Genomic DNA, 26962 nt, shown 5'->3' on the forward strand with positions numbered 1-26962 from the left:
TTATTTTTTTTCCATAAGGGCATAATACCTTACCTATTTTTATTCTTGATAAATAATACATTGAGATCACTTATTTGATAGCACTTAGGAAAATCAGTATCTTCTATAGGCATTTTCCTTATTTTGGGAGGAGGGAAAGGCTTAGGAATAATTTTAATTTACAAAAATCACCAAGATGCTTATCCATATCATGGAAAAATATTTTATTATATCTTAGAAGACCTTTTACTATATTCTTTAAAAAACCTTGGAATGTCCTGCTAAGTAACAGTGACCTAAATTTATAAAAGAGAATTCTACTAGTTATTTATACAATAGTATAAAAATAAACAACTTACGGGAACAAAAGTGGGTTTAACCCACATGAGAGCTTCAATTTGGAGTATGGTTTGAATTTCTTTCCCAAGAAGACAGTGTGAGTGTGGTTTTCGAAAAAAGGCTAGTTGTGTTTTGTTTTTAAAATTGTGGAAAAATATGCATAATACAGAGTTTACCATTATAGCTATTTTAAAGGGTAGGATCCTTCTGACTCTGAGAGGCCAAATTCCTCTTTGTCACTATTCTTTTATTTATTAATTTTTCTTCACTGTTCTTTTGTACTCAGGCTTAGATTACTATTCTCTCTCTCTCTCTCTCTTTTTTCAGTAAAAAAAAATTGCCTGGCTGGCCACAGTGGCTCATGCCTGTAAACCCAGCACTTTGGGAGGCCGAGGCGGGTGGATCATTTGAGGTCAGGAGTTCGAGACCAGCCTGACCAACATGGTGAAACCCCATTTCTACCAAAAATATAAAAATTAGCCGGGTGTGATGGTGTGTGCCTGTAATCCCAGCTACTCTGGAGGATGAGGCAGGAGAATCGCTTGAACCTGAGAGGTGGAGGTTGCAGTGAGCTGAGATCGTGCCACTGCACTCCAGCCTGGGTGACAGATCAAGATTCCATCTCAAAAAAAAAAAAAAAAAAAAAAAAAAAAGCCTAACATAAAATTTACAATCTTAATCACATTGTTGTGCGACTGTCACCACTACCCATCTCCAGAACTTTTTCATCATCTCATATTCAAATTGTATACCCATTAAACACTAACTCCCCACTTTCCTGTCCCCCAAGCCCCTAGTAACCACTCTTCTACTTTCTGTCTCTGAATTTGACTATTGTATGTATCTCATATGAGCAGATTTAAGCAATATGGATCCTTTTTTGTCAGTTTTATTTCACTTAGGATAATTCTTCAAGGTTTATTCATGTTTTAGCATCATCAGAATTTCCTTTTAAAGACTGGTAGTATTCCATTTTATGTATATGCCACAGTTTCTTTATCCATTTATCTGTAAACAGACATTTGGATTGTTTTCACCTTTTGGCTACTGCAGATGATGCTACTATGAACACTAGTATACCAATATCTCTTTGAGACCCTGCTTTCAATTATTTTGGGCATATACTCCGAAGTGAAATTTCTGGATCAGATGATAATTCTATGTTTATTAAAAGGTTTGAAGCCTGATCTGGAATCGGTTTTAGCTCTACCTCCTGGCAGTGTAATCTTGAAGCAGTATAGCCTGGTGGTTACAAGAATGAGGCAGAAGGATGAGTGGTCCAGGTTCTGGCTTCACTGTGCCTACCTATTACTTAACCTCCCTGTGCTTCAGTGTATTTTACAGCTCAACTGTAAAACAGGAGAATAAATGTCTTAATCCTATATGGGTCTTGTGAGGATTAGCTGTTATCATCCATTTGTTCCTATGTTACATCTAAAATAAGGACCCACAAATGGTTTTAGGGGTCTTTGACTCCCTCAAGAGTACGTGTAAGTCTTTTTGTATAAGTGAATTTGTATACTTTTCTAAAGAGTTATGGTGGTTTATTTTTCCCTTTCTCAATCAGATTCTCAAAGGGGCCCTGATCTATCAAAGGAGAAGAACCATTATCCTAAAAGAAGTTAGTGGCTTAGAATTTAACATCAAGCTCTACAAATGTGAGCTTGATTAAGCAGGTTTATAAAATATCCAATCACGTTTTTCGCGTGAGGTAGTCTGTGTGTTACCTTTGATTTTCTGTCTAAATTTCAGCCAAGGAAATTCCCTTGGAGAAATTCCCTGTCTGTTCCCAACTATTATAGTGTTGCTATAAATGATTTTTCAAAATTCCAAATACAGAGTGAGATATTTAATTGATACAGACATTCAAAATGTGTGTGCATTAGTGTGTGTGTGTGTTTGTGTGTAAAATTTACTCTGACCTAACTTTGACTTTGGATAATCACTTCTTAGAACTTAATTTAATCAAGCGGCCCACAGCTTAATGTAATATACCAATTTCCTTATTGTCCAGTCCTCTAAGTAGTATAAATACAACGTAAGAGGTCTCGGAGGAAGACCAACAGGGCGCATCATAGGGAGAAAGTACAGTGATGGTTAAGACGTGCCCATGAGGGCTGCACAAAGCAACCCTGTATTTTCAAAGAATAATACTGTGATGATAACTCTTCCTTCATAATTACCAAAGAGGTTCTCCATTGATGTGGTGTGGCTGAAACTCCCTTAATAATAATTATGCCTTAGATTTGCATATCACTTTTAACATTTCAAAGAGCTTTCACAGGCTCTATCACAGAATCAGTATGGGTTTCCTTGGCTTCCCCAGGGGCCTGCAGGTGAGCACCTGCTATGTCTCCTACTAGTGGGGCAGCTTGGAAACCTGCTGCATTGGCACACCAGGTCAAAACAAGTAGCAGAGTGAAACTCACACCCTATGGCATGAACCTTTATTCACTGACGCTAGAAATTCTTCTTGAACATTAGTGAAACAAAACTAGTTTGTAGTTATTCTAAATCGAGGAGTTCAGAAAAGAACATTTCAGGTCTCGCCGGGCGTGGTGGCTCACGCCTGTAATCCCAGCACTTTGGGAGGCCAAGGCAGGCAGATCACGAGGTCAGGAGTTTGAGACCAGCCTGACCAACATGGTGAAACCCTGTCTCTACTAAAAATACAAAATTAGCTGGGCATGGTGGTGCGTGCCTGTAATCCCAGCCACTCAGGAGCCTGAGGCAGGATAACTGCTTGAACCTAGGAGGCGGAGGTTGCAGTGAGCCAAGATCACGCCACTGCACTCCAGCCTGGGTGACAGAGTGAGACTCGGTCTCAAAAAAAAAAAAAAAAAAAAAAGAAAGCAAAAAAGAATATTTCTGGTCTTAGAAGTATCCTGGATCACACTCATCGAAGTCCATCCAACAATATCTGTTGGCTGTCTATTAAGGGCCAGCATTGTTCTAGAGGTGGGGATGCTGCAGTTAATCACTCAAAGCCTTCACCACCAGAGAGTTTACTTTCAAGTGGGGAAAGAGAGACAATAGCAAAATAAACAAACATATGCGTTGTGTGTTAGCTGATGAAAAGTGTGAGGGTGTGTTTAAGAAGCAGGCATTGTTGGGGAGAATGGTAGGAAGGGAAGTTCCAGAAGGAGCTTGGAGCCCAGTTCCATAGAGCCTTGTGCTTACTGTAAGGAATTTGGCTTTTACTTAGAGTGAGGTGGGGAGCTGGATGATTTGAAGTAGAAGTATGATGTCACCAGACTTTCATTTGAATAGCAACACTTGGCTGCTGTGTTGAGAACAGATGGAAGAGGGCATGGGCTGATGCAGAGTTAGCTACTGCAATAGTCCAAGTGAGGATAAGTGTGTTAGTGCCTTCATGTTGCTGTTTAGTTAAAATTCACCCCTGCCCTAAGAAACTGCTGACTTGATTTTTTAATACCATTGATTAGTTTCACAGGTTCTAGAACTTTGTATAAGTGGAAGATAAATGAGTAACGGAGAAGAGGGGATGGAAGGGATATGTGAGGGCAGGTTGTGGAGCGAAGTGGGTATAGATTCTATCACCAGGGAGGAGGGATACACTTCATTACGTCTTCTTTTGTTGGTTAGTGGCTTGCGGGATATTTTGAGCAGCAGAAAACTGTTAACTGTGTGGGTTAGACTGTATCATGTAACAGAGTCTGGGGCCTCTTAGACAGCTGATCAGGAACGAGACCTGCTGGATGTCCTACCTTTCTTACCTAGGGCCCCCTCCAAGGGCTTGGTTCCATAACTGCAATCTATGGTGGTGAGAGGAGAGGGCTCTCATGGTGCTACAGCTTCCATCACCTTGCCTGTACTTGAACTTTCCCCTTCTCCATAAGCCGTTTTCCAATAAACCGAAGAGTATACGATTAATCTAGTTTACTATGCTATTTTTCATCCTATTGGTTACCCTTTACCCTCACCCAGCAAACCATACATAAAGCAGTTTCACACCTATTTCTACATTGATTTAATCTCTTTCTCCTTTAAACAGCTGAAAAACAGGGACAGTAATTGAATTTTTGAAATAAGTTAAATTCCCCCATAATTCTGCCACATAGCTGTTATTATTTTCATATCCTGCCTTCATTTTTTTCACAGTTGCTATTTTGTGTAATTTTGAAATCAGTTTAAAAACATTCTGCATTCTTCTTTTTTCACTTTCGATAGATGTTTCATATTAACCAATAAGAAGAACATTTATTAGTTTATCATGTCACCAAGCAACTGTTTATTTTAAAAGTCTGAACTAGTTTTGATTACCTAAAGTGATTACCAGTGGATGAAAAGACTACGGGCACAACATCGAACCTTCTAAACAATCGGAGAGCCTATTACAATACATTTTTAAAAATCTTATATAACTGGCCAGGCGCAGAGACTCACACCTGTAATCCCAGCACTTTGGGAGGCCAAGGTGGGCAGATCACCTGCGGTCAGGAGTTTGAGACCAGCCTGGTCAACATGGCAAAACCTTGTCTCTACTAAAAATACAAAAATTAGCCGGGCGTGGTGGTGCACACCTGTAATCCCAGCTACTCAGGAGGCTGAGGCAGGAGAATCACTTGAACCCAGTGGGCAGAGGTTGCACTCAAGCATGGATGACAGAGTGAGGCTTGAATATAGTCTAAATACAGATCCCTGTCCTAGTTACTAAGTATAAAATATGAATAAAGCGTTAGTCCTGTCTTTGTATTTTCTGTACCATGATGAACCAAATTGCCAAAGTGTCCACAGTAAACAAAAATTATTTATCACACAAGCATCATGTGGCATTGTTATCATGGGAGGGAAACAGGCGTTCAAACTTGCACAATCTGATTTGCTACTAAATAATAGTAACTAAGAGATTTTTCAAGAAGCAGTGGACATTTAGCCTGCCAGTATCCGTTTCTGGTTCCATAAAGTCAGCATTTTAAAAAAAGAAGCCTGCGATTTTCTTAGAGAAAAAAACCACTTAACTCATTTCCAAGCAAATGCAAAGTAAAATGTGCCATTAAGCCTTGTAAGGGGTCTGAAGGCTCTGGTTTATAAGGGAGTCAGGCCATCGAGAAAAGTGTTCAATAGTTTTTCATACCGCCACTGCCAACTCCCCTCCTAGATGCCGTGTAATTTGGTGCAGGGCCACAGCTGCATGTGGCCTTGAGGTATGTGCAGTAGCTCACAGTCAGCAGGAGGTCAGGGTGAGGTTTGAGGGGCCAGAGCTGTTGAAGGGTGCTGGTTCAAGGTCAGCGATTCTCCACCTGAGGTGAAATTAGGTCAAAATGAATACCTGGGGGTATCCTAAAGAAGAAAAGTGGTCAGAGAAGAGAATCCCACAGGTGTATGTAGAAGAAGCAAAGGGTGGGCATGGTTATCATAGTGATGATAGTGGTGGGCCACTCTAGGGAGGTGGAAAGTTCAAACCACTTGGAATGGAGGTATAGACTGGATGACTGCTTGTGTATCAGCCTCGTATATATTTTTACAACAACCAACCACAGCATCTCCTTCTCTCCTCTAAACCACTTCCTATAGCCATCACATAAGTTCTCATGTGGATTAACATCCTGCCTTCATACCTTAAAGGGGGCTCTGAACTTGAGTCATCTACTACAGATCTATACTTTCTTGTACTTAAAAACAATAATGAACCAGGAGTATGGAAATAAGAAACGTTTCTGCTCACTTACCTTCTCCAGTGCAGCTTGAACAGCTGACTCACTTTCTGAATCCAGGGCAGACGTAGCCTCATCTAAAATCAGAATCTTGGGGTTTCGAACTAAGGCACGAGCAATTGCGATCCTCTGTTTCTGCCCTCCACTCATTTGAGCTCCTTTTTCCCCTACCAATGTATTAAATTTCTAATGAAAAATAGGAAAGAAGCACAGAAACAGAAGGCAGCGTGATCAAATGGTTAGAATAGGAAATGACAATCCCAGTTGTGTTTTAATATCAGTTTAATTAGTACTTCAGCCTCTGGATGCTTATGTCTTTTGATTTGTTCTTTGTGAAAACAACTGCTGTAAAAAAAAAAAAAGAGCCCAAAGAAGAGAGGACATAAGAAAAATTTGGCTAGGACTAAAATAAATTAGACCGCATTATAATCTAATGTATTTAGAAAAATTAATAATGATTTAAACTAATGTCCAAATCTCTCTTAGATATTTTTAGAATGCTTTGAAATCTTTAAAAGAACCACTGTAATACAAATACCTATTTTCTGCAGTGTTTATTAGCAATTTGGTATGTTACCCACAATTGCCTTCCTGGATACTCTGAAAATCAGCATGAAAAAAAATTACTACCAAAACAAACTTTCCCCTAAAACTTTTTTTCCATCTTGAGATACTTTTTAGGTGTTCTTTTGATTTGTTTTAAAATAAATTTATTTTTAACAAAGTAGATATTTTGTCTTCCATATTTGTGGTAGGGGTAACTTCTAGCATCCAGGAAGCACGGCTAGTAATATTCTACTGGGTTATGTCCCTGATTCAAAGTTTATTTCTTCACGGAGATAAATTTAAGTATTGTTTCTAAACCCTTAATTTCCAGAGATTGATCTTCACATTTAAAAAATCAGGCTTTTTGAAGAAATTTGCACACAATAAAATGCATCCCTTTTAAGGATATAACTCTATGAGTATTGACAAATGAGTACACCCATGTTACCACCACACCAATAAAGATATAGAACATTTCTGTAGCCCTAGTAAGTTTCCTATGTCACTTTTTTTCAGTCAAAACCCATACCCTGCCTGTAGATACCCCCGATTTGATTTTTATCACTATACGTGAATTTTGCTGGATCTAGAACTTCATGTAAATGAACATACAGTATGGACTTCTTTGGCTTGTTTCTTTTACCTAGCATAATGTTTCTGATATTCATCCATGTTGTATCAGTTGTTCACTCCTATTTATTGCTAAGTAGTGTTCCACACAATGCGAGTTTACCTTGGGTTGCCAGATTTAGCAAAAACAAACAACACACAAGCAAACACAAAGCTGTTACATTTGAATTCAGAAAAGCAATGAATTTTTTTTTAGTATAAGTATGTTTTATGCAATATTGCTAAAAAATTATTCATTATCTGAAATTCAAATTTAACTGGGAATCCAGTATTTCATCTGGCAACTCTAGATCTATCACAATTTGTCCGGGTGTGGTGGTTCACACCTGTAATCCCAGCGCTTTGGGAGGTTGTGGTGGGTGGATTGGTTGAAGCCAGGAGTTTGACACCAGCCTGGGCAACATGGTGAAACCCTGTCTCTACAAAAAATACAAAAATTAGCCAGGTTTAGTGGCATGAGCTACTCAGGAGGCTGAGGTGGAAGGACTGCCTGAGCCTGGGAGCCTGGGAAGTCGAGGCTGCAGTGAGCTGAGACTGTGCACTGCACTCCACCCTAGGTGACAGAGTGAGACCCATCTCAAAAAAAAAAAAAGAAAAAAGAAAAAATAGATCTATCACAATTTGTTCATTCAACTGCTGATGAACACTTAAATTGTTTCCTATTTTTGGCTATTATAAATAAAGCTGCTATGAATATTCATGTACGAGATATTTTTGTGGTCATGTTTTCATTTCTTTTGAATAAATACCTAGGAATAGAATGCTGAGTCATAAGTGTATGTTTAACATTATAATAAACTGCCAAATTGCTTTCTAAAATGGTTGTACTGATTTCACTTTTATTTGAATGAATGAGAGATCTAATTGCTTACATCATCACCAAAAGTTACATTTGTTAGTCTTTTTAATTTTGGCCATTCTAAGAGTGTAAAATGATATCTCATTATCATTTTATTTTAGAGTCCCTGGTGACTAATAATGGTGCATATTTTCAATGTATGTATTGTTCATTTGATTCTTCTTTTGTAAAATGTCTGTTCAAATTTTTGCCCATTTTTATTTCTATTTTTTGTCTCCTCATCAAGCTATAGCAGTTCTTTATATATTCTGGATTCATGTCCTTGTCGGACATGTATATTATAAATATTTTCTTGTGCTCTGTGTCTTGCCTTTTTGTTTTCTAAATGATGTCTTTTAAAAAGGAGGTTTTAACTTTAATACACTCCAGTTTATCTTTTTTTGTATAGTAATGCTTTTCAGTCTAAGAAACTTTTGCCTCTCTCAAAGTCACAAAGATTTTTTCATAAGTTTTAATTTTTGAAGTTTAAGCTTTACAATTTTGGTACAAGGTCTATGGCAAATTAATTTTTGTGTGTGATGTAAAGTAAAGGTCACATTTTATTTTTTCCACATTGATAACCAATTGTTCCAGCACCATTTGTTGAAAAGATATTTCTTTCCCCCACTGAGTTCCACTGGCCTTGTCAAAAATTAACTGAGTAGATATTTGTGAATCTATTTCTGGTCTCTCTGTTCTATTGTACTGATCTACACAACCATCACTATGTCACTACCACGATCTTAATTGCTGTCTTAAAATGAGATATTTAGGTCCCCCAGCTTTGGTCTTTCTTTCAAAATTGTTTTGGCTATTGTTGGTCTTTTGAATTTCCAAATAAATTTTGGAATCAACATGTCAATTTGTACACATACACATAAAAACTGGTGAGATTTTGATTGATAAAGCACAATATTTATATATAAACTTGGAGAGAATGCAAATCTTTAAAAATGTGGAGTTTCTAAATCAATGAATAAAGTACTTTCTATTTCTTCAGATCTTTTCACGTCTATCAGCATATTATAGTTTTTACTAGAAGACTTGCACGTCTTTCATTAAATTTATTCTTAAGCATTTTGTCTTTTGATGCTTTGTGAATACTGCTTTTTATTTTAATTTCATTTGTAACTGTTGCCGTTATTTAGACATCTAGCTTTTTTTGGGTTGGGGGGAGGTGCGGGGGAGCAGAGTCTTGCTCTGTTGCCCAGGCTGGAGTGCAGTGGTGCCATCTCAGCTCACTGCAACCTTTGCCTCCTGAGTTCAAGTGATTCTCCTGTCTCAGCCTTTCGAGTAGCTGGGATTACAGGTGTGCACCACCACGCCCAGCTAATTTTTTGTATTTTTAGTAGAGACAGGGTTTCACCATGTTGTTCAGGCTGGTAACAAACTCCTTTCCTCAAGTGATCCACCTGCGTCAGCCTCCCAAAGTGCTGGGATTACAGGACTTTATTTCAAAAAATGCCCAGCTGGTTTTTGAAATAATTATAGATACACTAAAGTTATTTATTTATTTATTTATTTTTCAGTGAGATTTGGTAGTTTGTATCTTTAAAGTAATTGACCCTCATCTAAGTTGTCAAATTTACAGGCATAACATTGTTGATAATATTTCCTTATTAACCTTTTAATGTCCTTACAATCAATAGTCATGTACCTTCTTTCATTCCTGATACTGGCCATTTCTCTTCTCTCTCTCTCTCTCTTTTTTCAGTTTTGCTACAGTTATACTTTTTTTTTTAATCTTTCCAGTGAACCAGCTTTTGGTTTCAATAATTGGTGTTTTTCAGTTTTTTGATTTTACTGATTTCTACTGTAATTTCTATTTACTTAGTCTTGCTTGTTTTGGGTTAATTTGCTCTTCCTTCTCTAGTTTCTCTAGGTGAAAATTAGGTTTGCAGACTGTAGATCTTTTTTCTTTTCTGAAAATAAGCATTAAATACTATAAGTTTTTCTCAAAGCAATACTTTAACTATATCTCACAAATACTAATACATTGCAATTTCATTTTGATTTAGTTCAGAATATTTTTTAATTTTTCTTGAAATTTCTTTTTTGAGATATATTATTTAGAAATGTTTTTTTGTGATTTTTCAAATATTTGTGTAATTTACTTATATTATGGTCTGAGAACATATTTTCTATGTTTTCTATTCTTTGAAACAGCTACAGTTTTGTTTTGATGGCCCAGAATATTGTTTATTTTAGAGAATGTTTCATGTGCACTTGAGAAGAATGTATTCTGCTGTTGTTGGCTGGAATGTCCTATAAATGCCAGTGAAATCTAGCTGCTTGATAGTATTGTTCATCTATATTCTTTCTGATATTCCACCTACTTGTTCTATCAAGCACTGAAGGCCTCAACTAAAGTTGTGGACTTGTCTTTCTCCTTTCAGATGTATCAGTTTTTGTTTCATGTATTTTGAAGCCCTTTTCTTAAAGAATAAACATTTAGGATTATGTTTCTTGCATACAGGCCATATTTTTCTGTTTCTTTGCATGTCTGGTTTTTGTAAATGATGTACTGAATACTGTGATTGTTGTGTTGAAGAGACTCTGAGTTCTGTTTTCTTTTGAAAAAAAAAAAAACAAACAGGGCTGATTTTTGTTTCTAGTAGGCAACTCAAGCACTGACTGATCTTGAACTTGTGCAATCTTCATTTTAGGTTTCCTTGGGGTGAATTTGTAGAAAGCCACATAACTTGGCAGAACTCAACCTCCGAAACCTCTCTCCTCTGGGCATCTTGTCATGGCTTGGTCTCAGGGTTTGTTAGGGCAGGTAGATCTTACTCTAAGGTGTGGTCCTGACTCCTAAGGTGTGGCTTTTTTGGTGTTTTAGCTACTTGCCTGGGGTGTTAAAAAGCTGTTAATGTGATCTGTCCATTCCAGCTGGGCTGCACTTTCAACACCCCCACAGCACTGCCTGACTTCTATCCAGTGTTCTGCTTGCAGCTTTATGGCGGCCACGCTCTGGTAAGCCTTGGGTAGGTAGTCTTATCCTCAGACAAGGATTCCTGAGGGATGCCCATACAGACATGGGCTTCTGCCCGTGCCTCATCGCCACAGGTGATTTCTTATCACCTTTCCAGCTGCCCAAGCCGCCCTGAAATTTGATCTTTGCCTTTCAGCTCAGTGTTCCCAGACAGAATTCATGGAGTACATTTATGAGATTCCTCTCTGTTAGGAATCAGTCTTTCATTACCTCTCATCCAATGCATGGAAATGACTGCCCTTGGCCTCATATGTTTTATCCAATTTCATGGTTGTTTATAAGTGAAAGGCTAACCAGTATCAGCTAATTATTATACATTAATTTTAAAATCTGTGTATATTATAAGGGAAGTAATGTTATACATTTTTTTACAATAGCTTTCCCCAATTTTTTGCCTACCTAAATTAGCCACTTCTGGAACTTTCATTCATTATTGTGTTTCCTCATTTTTCTGGTTAGCTATGGCTGTGGAATTTAGTTTTCATCATGATAAGCTACTATCTTTAATTTATTTGGGTTATATCTTCTGAATTTATTATTAGATTTATAGCAAGGGACATCTTTGTGTAGTATTTGGCTTTTGGTAAAAGCAAGTAGTAACTTACAGGGTATGATTTAAGAGGCACCAGAAAGCTCCCTAATTCTAAGTGGGAAATGATAGCATTGATGTTTTAAGGAAAGGAAGTCATTGAAAGGAGCAAAACATCAACAAAAGGAAATGTGTGTTCCCAACGATTTAAGAAGCACCTTAAATCTTTAATGATTTTGTTGGCCTAAATATGTCCTAATTATGATCCTAAATAATGGGGACAAGAGACAATTACTGGCATAACAAATTTTTTAAATTAAAAACCAAGAATAAAATTATTACAATCCTTCAAGTGTGGTTTGTGAAATATGTCCATTAAAATAAACATTTCTGTTATTGTGACCCTCTGGGATGGTGGAATTTTATATGTATTTTAATTGCAAATCTCATCCTTTCATATGTCACAAGGTGCTCCCCACAACAATTTCAGTTGATGCTGAGGATCTAATTCTTCAGGAAATATTTAAAAAAAAGGATTTACAGCACCCTATCAATTCTAAATACCCATTAAGATCTCATAAGTCTGGTTAGCAGGAATTTTAGCTTACTATATTGCTTTCCAAATATGATTTCACTCTTTTGGGGACTATATTGTTTTCCAAATGTGATTTCACTTTTTTTTCCCACAAAGTCTCACTGTGTTGCTCAGGTTGGAGCGCAGTGGTGCAATCTCAGCTCACTGCAATCTCCACCTCCCAGGTTCAAGAGATTCTCCTGCCTCAGCCTCCCTAGTAGCTGAGACTATAGGTGTGCGCCACCACACCCAGCTAATTTTTTTGTCTTTTTAATAGAGATGGAGTTTCACCATGTTGGCCAAGCTGGTCTCAAACTCCTAACCTCAGGTGATCTGCCCACCTCGGCCTCCCAAGGTGCTGGGATTACATGCGTGAGCCACCGCACCCGGCCTGATTTCACATTTCTTATGCAATGTTAGCTTCCTGTGCTTTAAAAAATGATCATAGTTTTTCTTGTGGTTTGTCACAGAACCAATCTGAACATCGTGTGTATGACTTTCCCACTCTCAGCCACAAGATGGCCTGGCAAATAAACATTTTAGACATAATTTCTCAGCTTGGCCTGATGATTTTGTTTCATATTTCTTTGTTATGCTTTAACATATCTTTCATTTTTTTTTTCAATTGCAGAACAAAATATGATTCTTTTCAATCTGGCCTTTCAATGATGCATTTCTTCTTTTGGTTGTTACTATGCATTCTTCTCTACAGATGTTTCATACAGGAGTGTCCAATTTTTTGGCTTCCCTGGGCCACATTGAAAGAATTGTCTTGGGCCACACATTAAATACACTAAAATTAATAATAGCTGATAAGATTTTAAAAATCACAAAAAAATCTCATAATGTTTTAAGAAAGTTTACAAATTTGTGTTGGACCTCATTCAAAGCCATCTTGTGCCACTGGTTGGACAAGCTTATTCTAGGACAATCCAGAATTTAATCACACCCCTACTATTCTGCATTAGTTGTTGTTTCATTACCTTATATTGGAATATTGCAGTGCTGCCACCATAAGCTAAGGACACAGGCTGCACAGTGTACTCACATTAGGAAACTCCATGATAAAATCATAAGCATTTGCTTCCCTTGCTGCTCTCTCCATCTCTTCATCAGTCACATCATCTCGTCCATACTTGATATTGTTACTGATGGTGGTCCCGAACAAAACAGGCTCTTGACTAACCACTCCAATATGTTCTCGATAGTGCCGCACATTTAAAGCTCTGATGTCATTCTCATCCACCGTGATCTGCCAATCCAAAGAATGAACCATGTTGTGATGCCTTTTACTGTATTGATTTTAGGGTCTTTCATACTAGACCAAAATATAAGCTGAGAAGTAGCATATTTTAGAAATCAAAGACTGACTATATTTTGATAAAATATTTGTAGCATATATATTGTCTGTAGACTTTTTCTGGTAGATGGGCACCAACAAAACTGCAAAAGAATAATTGGCCTAAAACCTTGCCAGATCATCTGATTATCTTTATTCTAAGATCCACGAGTTAGATATTATAAAGATACATACTCTAGGTTCCGCAAATGTTATTATGTAGACACATACAAAAAACTTCAGTTTTGGATGTGACCCTTAAATTTCTTCTAGGAAATAGCCGTCATTATTTCAACACCTCATACCTCTGCAAAAGACAAAAGTGTCTCCTATTCATTGCTATACATAATAATAAGTGACCTCTGGCTTCTCCACGGGTGGTGCCATTGCCAATTACCCCAACATATTCCAGTGACAGAAGCCAGGGTTTGATAATTCTAACTCATAAATTCTCTTTCTTACCAACCCTTGTTTTCTGTCAGGGCATGGATATTCTATGCAACTCTTTTATACACATAACACTCATCTAATAATTTATGTAGTCACATGGGTCTAGGATACTCCAGATGAAAACTATGAAGTAAAATTTAAATAAAGCCAGGCTCTAGGGGAGTAGATTTTCTTTTAAAAATAACTGTTGAAAGTTTGAACAGAAGCATTAAGAATTAATCACTTTTGAATATCACTGTCTTATCCTCTATGCCACTTACAAGGCTGAGAAAGTTAAGTGCAACATTGTAAGCTCCAAGAAAAAAAGAAAAGAAAAGAAAAGTGGAGATGTTTTCTACATCATTCTTCTGGGACAAACTTTGAAATTCTTGATAGATGCTGGGTACAGATGTTAATATGCTATTTTTCTCCACAACATTCCCTCCCTTCTAACATACTATATAATTTACCTATTTTTTTATTGTCTGCCTCTGATTATTAGAATGTAAACTTCATGAGGGCAGATTTTTATCTGTTTTATTCACCTAGGTATTCTCAGAACTTGAAACAGTTCCTAACACATAGTAGGCTCTAAATAAATATTTGCTGAGTGAATGAATACAAAGGAAAGAAAACAATATGGCTTCTCTCCCAGCTCTACTGTTGAAAATGAAAAGTTAAAGAGCTGCTGCGAGCCCCCTGCAGTGTTTCCAAATTCCATTAGGTGGACTGTGCATGGTTTTGCTAGCTGCACTTACAAAGCCATCATCCGGATCATATAACCTCTGCAGAAGCTGGACTACCGTACTCTTCCCACTGCCATTGGGACCGACCAAGGCGACCGTCTCTCCAGACTTAATTCTGAGATTCAGACCTTTCAGAATCTATTGGAATGTATGGAGGGAAAATCATAAAACCACGATAAGAAGATGATGGACACATTTTCAGAAAATGAATATATAATTATAACCAAAACCAAATTCTTCTGTGGAACTTAAAAACAAATTTAGATCTTGTTATGTTTGTTTCATGTACATGTATAATAATAGCCTGAATAACTTCCGAAAATAGTGGTAAAATAATCTATCATTATCTTTCTATGTAAAGAGGAGAACAAAATTAAGAGTACTTCAGAATATTAACTAGTAAACTGTTCACATTTTCAACTAAAATATTTTATATGAATTTTGACTATCAAGTTAATGAAAGTCTTAATTTGTAACAAGTAAATGAGATCTTGCCAGATATTTTCACAAGCTATTTAATGAAGCTCCTCCTTAGAACATACTAACATAACTGCAAAGCATATTCTCAAGTAAAACAGCAGGCAAAGTTTCTTAGTGGCTCCTGATAGATGAGAGTTTATCATTAGAAACCTTGGTGGTCTCATGGTGACCCATGAGGGAACATTTTAAACATTTTCTCAATGACTGGGTTTGCTACAGCATTTAGTGGGCCAGGGACCTGCAATGTGAGTGAAGCCTCACAATAATTACCCTCTCAAAATGACAACAGTGATCCTGTTGAGAAATTCTCACCTATCTTTGCTTGCATCTGTATGTAGTTAGCCCTAAACAGGGGAATCTCCCCTTGAATTCTCTTGCTTTGATCTCACCATTTGTAAAGCAGTGGACCCTTTGCATAAGCCAAACATAAAACCTTCAAAGGGCCAAGCCGAGAAAAGTTCTCTGAAGGAGGTGAGAAATCGGGGACCACCAGTAGGAGTACCTCTTCTCACACCTGCACTTTTACTCCAGATTTGGTTTCTGGTTATTCCTTGAAAGAATTTGTTTATTTATTTAAAATAGGTGGACCCCCCCAAAATTTTGTTCTTTAGTTTAACAAAAAGGGTTATGTTTCAAAAGTTCATTTTAAAAATAGTTGTTTAAAACCCAAAGAACACTTTCCCATGCAATATAATGGCACAATTGGTGCTGAAGTCCCTAGGAAGCCAATCCAAATACAGTTGCAAAATGTAGTTTGAAATACTGTACAGTTAAGAAAAATGATGGAAGTCAATACTGTTCCAATAATGGTAATTGGTAATTAAGTAACAACTTTCAAAAATAAAGAGATTTGAAAAGAGAATTGCAATCAAAGTTTTAATCAGAAAAAAAATAAGGAAGTAGGAGTAGGTAGGTCTTTATACAAATTCTGTAACAGACATTAGAAATTGATCACATTAGTAATTTTATCTATTTCACTTAAAATCATGTCTTTTTCTACGGAGCCAGTGTTTTATTAGTAATTACCTTGTGCAGTCTTTAACAACTACTTTTTTGGTAAATATACTAATGAAGTGAAAGGGGGAAGACAATAAAAGACACACATTTTCACAAGAACTTGTCAAAGGCTGAATGATGGAGTAGGATAAACTGCGTGTGTGTGTGTGTGTGCATGCGTGTGTGTGCGTGCATGTGTGTAAAGGCGATAAAGTACTAGCCACAATTGCTGGTGCAGTAAAAGCCCCAGGAAAGGAAGAAGGGAAAGGCACATGTGCATAATTCTCCTAGGTTAAAGACGAGGGGGTTAAAATGAGTATGTTGAGTGGGGTAGCATCTAGGAACCACCAATAGGTGGCAGCATCAACCCAAGACATTTAGGTGTGTTCCCAAATCCAGAGTAAAAGAATTTCATGGAGCTGAAAGTGCTTTAGTCAGTTGAATACAGAAAGAATGCTGCAAAATAGAACTAGTTGATCCAGAGTTATTTGTCCGTTATTTATCTACCTCCTCAAGTCTGTAAGCAAAGTAGCCAAAATCTTGGAAAAAAGTGATCCTAAGTAATCATGTCAGAGAAGATCTTGGCCAGTAGAAGATAATATCAGAAAACTGCACAATTGTGTAATTTGTTTTAACCTACCTTGATAGATGGTCTTGATGGATAATTGAAAGAAACATTTTTAAATTCCACAGTTCCTTCTATGGATTCAGGTTTATATCCAGCTGTGGAAAAGTTATCTATACTGGGTTTCTTGGAAAAACAAAGGAAATGTTATAAATCTTCAAAGGAGTAAACTGACAGTCTCTACATTTTAAAAATAGTGTAAGGATGGTTTTCTTCCATGACAGTTTCCTTTCTGCTTTAGAAGTGCATTGAGTTAGACATGAAGGTTTCAATACAACACAATCTCCTCTTAGAAAAGAATTAAAGGCAGTCTCTCTTTCTCATAAACAACTAGCCAACATTAAATTTGTCCATCCTATTGTTTTAGTGAAAACGAGTGTGTATGTTTTTTTATCTCCTTCTTGCAGTAATGATAGTTATTCTTCAAATCAATAAGAGGTCTTACCTTATCAATAACCTGGAAAATATTAAAGGCAGCTCCTCGGGCTATCGCGAAGGTTTCAAAGTGAGGGACTGCTGCACCAATGCAATAACTACTATGGATTACACTGAAGAAAACCTACAGGAACAAAGTGATATTTATCTTTCTGCAGTTATATAAGAAAGACAATAGAATGTAATATATAATTATTGGTTTAGGCTCACAGAGAGATATTAGAGGAATTAGGTAAGAAAGAATGGAAGATATGACCAAATAAAAAAGAAACACAGATTACACTTGATCTTAGCCAAAAGGCTGAGAAGCGATAGAAACACAGATTAATCCAAGTATCCTTGGGCTTTTCCTAATATGGAACAACTTTTGATTATCTCATAGTCTTGTGGTTATCACATGCTGGGATGTGTGACCAGAAAAACCTGCTAACTGAAGTGTGCTGGCCATGTATAAACCCCATGGTGAGTTGCACTCCCCTGCTTGCTGGGTGACCCCTCGAACTTTAAAAAGAAAAATTCAGTAGATTTCATTGGCTCAGAGACATTGTACTGTTTTCATTCAAACTGTTTTTGAATTTTTATATTAGGGGACAGCTGTCCATTTTAAGACAGACTCATCTCTGCAAAAAGTCAAATAAGAAAAGAATCTCTCAAGCTAAGAGCTCTTATTCCTGTCGTATAGACGAGGATGCTTAGGCTTAGTAAGCCAGTTACCCAGCCACACATAAATTGAGGAGCAAGGATGAGTGAAAAATCCTTCATGCTCACATTTCACTTTATATGAAATAAATGAAATAGCTAAAAGTCTTAATTATGAATGCCTCAAATTCAAAAGATGAATTTAATGGAAAGAAGAGAAATCTATATAGAATGGAAAGGCCAAACAAGGATGAAAGTATAAAGAGCAGATCATTTTGGTTCCTCAAGACAAATGTTTCTTAATCCTCAACTGATCTGTTTATTGTTGTAACTGAAGAGGATAACTGAATAAATTATTATTTAACACATAACCCTTAGGAATTTAAAAGTCTCCAAACTGTGATATTGGACAGAGTTATATGTAGTCTGTTTTTAAAATTACTACATGCTGAAAGGACAGAGGAAGAGGAGGTGAGTGCAAACTCTACAGACCATTTCCAGAGAGAAGACATTCAGCAAGGTGAATGCAGAATGCTGTCTGATCTCAGCCCAGATGAAAGGAAAAGTCTCACAAGAGAATGGCCTTTTTCACTGCTAGATTAAGAAAACTCAGTGTATCTTCCAGTGGGGAATTCAATTATGATTCTTTCAAAAGCAGAATGCAGATGCTTGACACAATGAGGACACTAAAACATTCTGGATGAATAAATCCTGTCAATTCATAACTATAATTTAAAGGTGTATACAGATAATTTGAGGGAAACAAATATTTGTTTATTAAAAATATTCATCTTTGAATATTCATCTTCAAGGAGGAATTTTGGCTAAACTAGGTAAGGAAAGATTATCCAGGCCAGATACCTTGTTCTCAAACAAGACTTACAGCAAGAACAGTCCCGATGGTATATCCAGGTTCTCCATTAAGAATCAAGGAGGTTCCATACCAAAAAGCAAGTCCATAAGTTCCGTTCATAAAGAAGTACACAGCACCAAGAGACAGTTTTGAAGCTATAGCCCTTTTTATGCCAAAATCCTTTGCATCTTTGAGGTTCTGTGTATACCTTACAAAAACAGAACACAACTTAATAGCCACTGGGGAACATAAAACCAAGCATATTTTGTTATTTTAAAAGGACAGACCTTTGAAGTTCTTTCTCCTGGGCCCTAAAGGCTACGACTGTTCGGATTGATGACAAGACTTCTTCTGCCACAGCCCCAGCTTTGGAATAGGCACTTAATTCCTTACTGGTCAATGAGATGACCATCTGTAATAAACCACAACCACAGTTAAAAAATGACTCTGCGTAGTAATAATGTACTGAGCATTTAAGTCAGGCAGAATTTGAATTCTAAGTAGCCTAATGGTATTTTTTTAAACTCTATCTCTGTATTTTTAAATTTGTCTTCAAATACTAAGAGGTAAGATTTCAGAGAGAAAAGGGAAAATATCACTATTGGTGACTAGACAGGTTTACCTGATTTCACATGCCCTTTTCTCCATTATATGTCCCATTTAATAATCCTTTTACAATTTTGTAATTAACACAACAGTTCCACAAAAGGGGACAGTGGGGATACTGCCTTCAGAGCTGTGAATTCATAACTATTGCCTATTTGCATAGCAAGTCTATCCACCTAAAAAATATATATTCCACATAATAGGAGCTGATTTTATATAAGACATGCTTGGATAACTGTTAAAGGAGAGAGTAGCAGAAGCTGAGTAATACTCATTATTTTCTGAATTCACTTACTAAGGATAATTATTCCTATAGTAGATCACTAGAGGGGAAACACCACCTGGCACAAAGCCTTGTACTTAGCAAGTATTTAATAGATAATTGTCAAGTTGAATTGAAGGAAGCTAGAAACCATCCACTCTGGTATGGCATCATTTGGATAACTCTGACCTTCACCTGCTTCCTCTTCATGATCAATGAATACAATAATAGAATTTAGACTACCCACTGCTATTCCTTTACAACTCCTTGTTTACTTCTCTTCTGTGGACGTTAAGGTTCTGATCTTAGTAACTTACTGCAGGCAATCTTTCTATTGAAATTTCCTTCCTCATTTCAAATAAGTTGAGGATGAAGATTTTGATAAAGGCTACAAAGTCAACACTCAGAGTCATGCTAAGTAAAGACATGCTGTCCAAATCTCCAAGCCTATTGTTAAGGGATTAGCCCATTATAGAATATTTTTATTGCTGAAAATTCTTGTTTGGTTGAATTACTATATTGTTAGCAAATAAACTCCGGAAATTTTATGAATTGGATTTCCATAAAGAACAATTAGTGTTGCTAAATTTAAAGCACTGTGCCTCCGATCTAGAAGATGAGTACGTACACTGGTAGAATTGCCAAAAGATATGATTTGAAGAGTAATATTACAGATACATTTGTTGTTTTTAGGTTTCACAGAGTATTGGTTTCAAAACCAGGCTGTAGATAAGATTACAATTTTGTGTTATACTTACAGCAAAACAGTGCTAAAAATGTAATTTAGAATGCAAGTACATTTGTTTAAAAAACTGAAACATATTTGTGTAGTACATAAAAATAGATATTAGCAGAAATCTGAAATGTAACTGAAAGCCTTATTGAAATATAAACTTGGCTGGATGCGGTGGCTCACTGGCCTGCAATCCCAGCAGTCTGTGGGGCTGAGGTGGGCGGATAGCTTCAGCCCAAGAATTCGAGATCAGCCTGGGCAACATAGTGAAAAATCTGTCTCTACAAAAAATACAAAAGTTAGCTGGGCGTGGTTGCGTGTAGTCCCAGCTACTTGGGGTCTGAGATGGGAGGATGACTTGAGCCTGGGAAGTTGAGGCTGCAGTGAACCGTGTTTGCACCACTGCACTCCAGCCTGTGTGACAAAGTGACACCTTGCCTCAAAAAAAAAACCTTACATATATACATCAACTTTAGGAGGATGATATAAAAAGATGTTTATTGTTTAGGATTTTCTTATTCCATTCTACCCAGTGAAATGAATCATAACATGTTGATCTGTGAATTTAGAACAAACAAGTCTGTCCCAACAGCAACAACTAAACATCACATGTGTAATGACATCATACTTTATCCATGCTACCACTTGAAGTTGTGTTAGTCTTCTAAATGAAGAGAAATGTTTTCAATGTTAGTAAGTTATTAAAAACATTTCATTTTAGCCAAATAACTTGAAGATAGAAAGGGGATTAATGGTGAACAAAATCAAAAGTATTTGTGGTGTATAATATCCCTTTGTAGTTTGAGACATGGCAAATGAATAGAAAAGCCATTTTTGGACAAACTCAGTGAGTCATTTAGTCCACACTGCTGCTTCCATTCAATATTGCATTAGCCATCTCACTCACCCTAGAACACGCTGCCGCTGAAGCCATTATAAGGGGAGACGTGGATAGAGTCACTAGCGTGAGTTTCCAGCCCTTCACCAAACCAACTGCCAGGCCAATCGAAAAAGTAGCCATGTTTTGAAACAACAGAGCAATCTTATCTCCAATACCATCACTGATTTTGTCAATGTCACTGAAACAAGCAAATAAATGTAGTTAGGTCATTTACATGTCACATACGAAAACAAAGCTAATGTACTACAATATCATCCTCTTACTCCGTCATGCGAGTGTTAAGTTCACCGATGTCACAGCTATCAAACCAGCCGACGTCCTGTGCCAAAACTGAATGAAAAAACTGTTTTCGAATCCTCTTGGTCTGTCGTGCTGCAGTTACAATCCAAAAGGAAATCTGTATGTAACCAAAAATCAAGGCAGCAACACCTATTCCAACATAATACAGGGTCAACCTGAAGAAAGAGTATTAGAATGTGAGACTGAAGCGCAACATTTTTCTCGTTACACACACAAAAAATCGATCACAGTATTTGATTGAGGAAATTTATGCTAGAACTAGAAAAAGAACTAAAAATAACGTGCCATGAGAGTGAAGTGCATTGAATGTAATGATCTAGGTTTCCTGGTAAAACATAGAGTATATCTTTTACATTATTGTCAGAAATTAGTATTTTAAAACATTCTTGCTACTTATGTCTTCTTTCAGTATTTTTAATACTTTCATATGAAAAAGTTCCATTGAGGCAATCAAGGTAACTGTAGGTGGAACTGGAGGGTAAAAAAAAAAAAAAAAAAAAAATGATAGCAGTCAAAAGCATTTGATAAAAAGCTTAAAAACTATACATAGTCAGCCCCAAATTCAACTTAAGGAATTCACCCTAAGGTAATATATACAAAGATTCATCTATATAACTGGTCTTTGTAGCATTTGTAACAATATAGAAAAGCTGAAAACAATCCAAATATTGTACAGTAGGAGATCAGATAAGAAATGTAATTATTTAATAAATGTATACCGAGTGCCCACTATGTGTGAGGGTCTAGAGACACAGCCATGAGCAAGATAATAAGTCCTCCGATTCTGGCAGGAGACAGACAATACACAAGGAGAAAAAAAAATAGGTTTTTCTAGGAAGGAAGTAAACGAGGGATAGGCCACGGAATAACTGGTGAGTAAACATGGGTTGGGAGAGCCAGTGCAGATAAATAGAGTGGTTAAGAAAAGTTTCTGTGAGGAAGTGATATTATAGCTGGGATCCAAAACGTGAAATTAAGCCAGCCATAAAAAGAGCAGGAAGTGCATTCCAGGGAGAGGAAAAACATCTCTCCCAGGAGAGACTGAGTCAGAAAAAAGTTGTTTAGCATGTTCCAGAAACAAAAGAAGTCCAAAGTGGTAAGAAATAATGAGGCTGGAGAATTTGGCATATTCTAGGGTTTTTACAGTGCATTGTTCATGTTTTATTCCAGGAGAAGCAGAAGATCTTTGGAAGATCTAAGCATGGGATGGCATTATCTGTTCAACTTTTTAAAAGACACTCCAGCTTCTCTGTGGAGAACGGATAAAAGCAGAAATAATGGAAGCAGGAAGTTCTGTTAAGAAGCTATTGCCATGGCCAAGGTGAGAAGAATGGGGGCCTGGATGAGGATCATGGCGGCCTACATGAAAAGAAGCAGACAGATTTTAGGTGTATTTTGGAAACGAAAACGGCCAGATTAATGGACGCCCTGAACAAGAACAACCAACTTTCTCTGCTAGACACATGACTGAGAAGACTGTCAAAGCAAAAACCTCCATTCCTGCCTCCAATGACACCTATCTTGAAAAAGAAAAGTCCTTTCCATTCAGTCCTCTAGATTATGAGAATTTGACCTACCTGAAGAGCATCAGACTGTATACCTCACCTTGAATGAAGAACTTTTCATGATTCTTGCTGAGAAGAGAGAACTTGAACAGCTGTTACAGGTAAGCCCACGTTTGCCTATGAAGATGTTTTCTCTACCGTGGGGATCTAATCAGTCACAGTCTCCTTCAAGCATACTATAGACCCAGGATGTTCAATTGCCACTTGTTTTCTCTAGCATGGATATTTAGATTTCTTAGGGCTTTATAGTTTATTTCCTTTTTTAAAAAGATGGGATCTTGGTGTGTTGCCCAGGCTGTCCTCAAACTCCTAGGCTTAAGGGATCCTCCTGCCTCAGCCTCCTGAGTAGCAGGCACTGACGGTACATAACACTCGGACTACAGGTGCACACTAGTGTTTTATAGTTTGTGTGTGTGTGTGTGTGTTTGCAATAATAAAATAATCTTTGTTTAATAGAGTCTTCCTGAAAAAAAAAGCCAATGTATTGGATATGAGGAATGTAGGAAAGAGAGAAATCAAGAATAACTTCTTAGGTTTTGAGTTGAGCAGCTGGTGATGAGGGTATCTTTTATAGATGTGAGAGACTGGGACAAAGACAAGATTTGCAGGACACAGAGTTCAGATTTAGACATGTGAAGTCAGAAATGCCTGTTAAACCTCGAAATGGAGATCAAGTAAGAAGCTGAAAATGAAAAATGGAAGCACGAGAGAGGGGGTCTAGGCTGGGAATGTGGATTTGAAAGCAGCAACTTATAGGCAGGTGGTAATTAAAACAAAGGGACTGGCTGAGAACACCCAGGAAGAGGAAGAATTAAGTGTAGGTAAAGAAGAGAAGAGGGCCAAGGACTGTTAGTGACTCTGCAAAGATGTAGCTTAGGATGAAGAGAAAGAATCTGCCAAGAGGCCAGTGAGGTAGTTGGAAATCCAGGAGAGTGAAGTACCAAGCAACACAGGAGAGGAAAATACAGTTGATGCTCATTATTTGAAAATTCTGTATTTGCAAATCTGCTTCCTTGCTAAATATTTTTTTCTAAGTCCCAAGTCAATACTTGTGGTGTTTTCATGGTTATTTATGGACATGCACAGAGTGGCCAAAAATTTGGTTTGCCTGATGCACACGTTCCCAGCTGAGGTCCAGCAAGGCCTGTACTCTGCCTTCTTGTTTCAGCTCTCATACTGTAAGCAAGTGTTATTTTCGTGGTCTATTTAGTGCCAAGTGTTTCTCATTTTTGTGCTTTTTGTTGATGGTTTTGCTATTTATAATGGTTCTCAAGCATCACACTGAACTGATGGCTAGTGTTCCTTAGTGCAAGAAGGCTGTGACGTGTCCTATCTAGAAAACAGGTGTGTCAGATAAGTTTCATTCGGGAGTGAGATATAGTGCTGTTGACCATGAGTTCAATGTTAAAGAATCACCAACATATATTAAATAAGGTGTCTTTTAAAAAAAGCACACATAAAGTGAGGTTGTGTATTATTTGGTCGACGAAAAGTTTGTCACCAGAGGCTCACAGGATCCTAACACTGTATTTCTCCTAAGAGTAATCTTCAGAATTTGGTAATTCAATTTTCACAGAAACTTTAATAGAACATAACTATCATAAATAATTTACTGTATTTTCTAGTAAGAGGGACTATTCAAGGATAGGACGGAACACTACAGGCTTAATACAAATCATCTTGTTGAATTTTTTTTAATGCTGTGGGGAAAAGGTTTGCAACAATCAAATAAAATAAATGTAAGATGAATACACTGAAAACCACAAGACATTATTAGGAGAAGTTAAAGAAGATCTAAATAAATGAAGAGGCAATCCATGTTGATGGATTGGGAGACTCAGTGTTGTTAAGATGACAATCTTCCCCAAATTTATCTATAGATTCAATGCAATCCCCGTCAAAATTCTCCTGTGTGCTTTCCTGTAGAAATTGACAAGGTGATCAAAAAATATATAAAGAAATGTAGAGAACTCAGAATAGCCAAAGTAATTTTTAAAAAGAAGAACAAATTTGGAGAACTTACACTTCCTGTGTTTATTTATTAAAACTATAAAACTACAGTAATCAAAACAGTGCAGTACTGGCATAAAGACAGACATATCAATAACTGCAACAGAGCCAAGAGAACAGAAATGGACTCTTACACTTATTGGCAGTTGATTTTTAGCAAAGGTACCAAGGCAATTTAATTGAGAAAAGATTGTTTTTTCAACAAATGGTTCTGGGACAACTGGATAGCCACATGCAAAAAAAAAAAAAAAAAAAAATTTAAACCATTACCTCACATCATTCACAGAGATTAACTCAAAATGGATCATAGACCTAAGTTTAAGAGTTAAAACACTGCAATTTCAACAGGAAAATGTAAAGGAAAATCTTCATCATCCTGGGTTAGGCAAAAAATTCCCACACCCAAAAGTGCAATCCATAAAATAAAAACTTAGTGAATTGAACTTTACCAAAGTTAAAAACTTTGTCCTTCAAAAGAAACCTCTAAGAAAGTGAACACTCAGACAGATGGGGAAGAAATATTTGCCAATTGCATATCCAACAAAGAACTTGTAATCGGAATTTATAAAAATTCTTACCACTTAATAATAAGAAGACAAATGGCACAATTTAAAAATATGTAAAATATTTGAATAGACTTTTCACCAAAGAAAATATATGAATAGATTAAAAAGTACATTAAATGCTCATCATTAGTCACTAGGGAAATGCAAATTAAAGTCATATCATAATACCCCTTCATACCTACTACAATGGCTGTAATAAAAAAGGCAGACAATAGCAAGTGTCGATGAGGATATGGAGAAACTGGAACCGTCAGACACTGCTGGTGGACAGTAAAATGGTGTAGCCACTTTGAAAAAACAGTTTGGCAGTGTTTTAAAGAGACAAACCTAAATTTACCATATGACCCAGCAATTCCACTCCTAGGTCTACTCAAGAGTAATAAAAACATATGTTCACACAAAGAAGTGTACATCAATGTTCACAGAAGCATTATTTGTAAATAGCCAAAAAGTAGAAACAATCCAAATGTCCATCAGCTGGTGAAGAGATAAACAAAATGTGATACAGCTTTGCAATGGATTACTACTAAGCAATAAAAAGGAATAAACTACTACTACCTGTTACAACATGGATGATCCTCAAAAACAGTGTGCCAAACAAAAGAAGCCAGGTACAAGAACCTTACATATTATATAGTTTCATGCATATACAATGTCAGTAATAAGCAAATCTTTTGAGATGAAAAGCAGATAGGGAGTTGCCTCAAGCTGGGCATGGGAATTAGGTTGCAAATGAAGATCTTTGTAGGAGGATAAAAGTGTTCTAAAAATATTGTGGTGATGGCTGTACAACTCCATACATTTACTAAAAATCATTAAGTTGCCCAATTAAAGCTGGTAAATTATATGCTAAATAAATTATACATCAACAAAGATATTAAAAATCATATAAACAGCACAATTGCACTAAAATTATATATGTACCACTATACATGTAAACATACTATAATAATATAAACAGAAATTAATATTTTTATCTATCAGTGTTGAGATTACGTATAAGTGATTTAATTGTCTTCTTTGTGCATTTGTATCTTTTCACATTTTCTACAGTGAAAATATGATTTAATCAGAAAAAATAATTTAAAATAATTTTATAGCAGCACTGACTCACTTTTTAAAAAACTATTCCTTATAAACAAACAAACAAAACAACACACTTGAGTTTTCTAGATGGAAGGACTCTACTTATTAACTCCACATTCATCTAGTAATCAGACTTCCAAACTACCTGAGATCGAGAAGAATTTTAGTAGCTCCAGAGCCCAGGCAATTAATTTTGCATCAAGAAACGAAGCCACCCTTGAGGCCTTAGCTTTCTGATTCCAAAAGTCACCCACATTAAGATTGATTTAATGGCTTCATTTATTGA

At 36.7% G+C, this 26962-nt stretch overlaps 1 protein-coding gene across 2 annotated transcripts in view; it reads right to left on the reverse strand.

The window, feature by feature from the left end:
• The window catches only part of ABCB5 (ATP binding cassette subfamily B member 5), a 145779-nt gene that overhangs the window by 91150 nt on the left and 27667 nt on the right, over positions 1-26962 (reverse strand). The window contains exons 2-11 of one of the 2 annotated variants that reach the window (XM_063667144.1): positions 21413-21604; positions 21156-21327; positions 18935-19059; positions 18678-18855; positions 17166-17279; positions 16736-16846; positions 14632-14757; positions 13154-13357; positions 6012-6182; positions 5117-5622 (exon numbers count right to left, since the gene is read on the reverse strand). In XM_063667144.1, coding sequence (XP_063523214.1) covers positions 5599-5622; positions 6012-6182; positions 13154-13357; positions 14632-14757; positions 16736-16846; positions 17166-17279; positions 18678-18855; positions 18935-19059; positions 21156-21327; positions 21413-21420 — 1233 coding nt within the window. In that variant the 5' untranslated portion in view covers positions 21421-21604 and the 3' untranslated portion in view covers positions 5117-5598. Of the gene's footprint in view, positions 1-5116; positions 5623-6011; positions 6183-13153; positions 13358-14631; positions 14758-16735; positions 16847-17165; positions 17280-18677; positions 18856-18934; positions 19060-21155; positions 21328-21412; positions 21605-26962 lie in introns of those variants that run through there. The other variant, XM_054495454.1, reaches the window with a different exon arrangement.

Source organism: Pongo pygmaeus, chromosome 6 (genome assembly GCF_028885625.2).
Source record: "Pongo pygmaeus isolate AG05252 chromosome 6, NHGRI_mPonPyg2-v2.0_pri, whole genome shotgun sequence".
Taxonomy (NCBI): domain Eukaryota; kingdom Metazoa; phylum Chordata; class Mammalia; order Primates; family Hominidae; genus Pongo; species Pongo pygmaeus.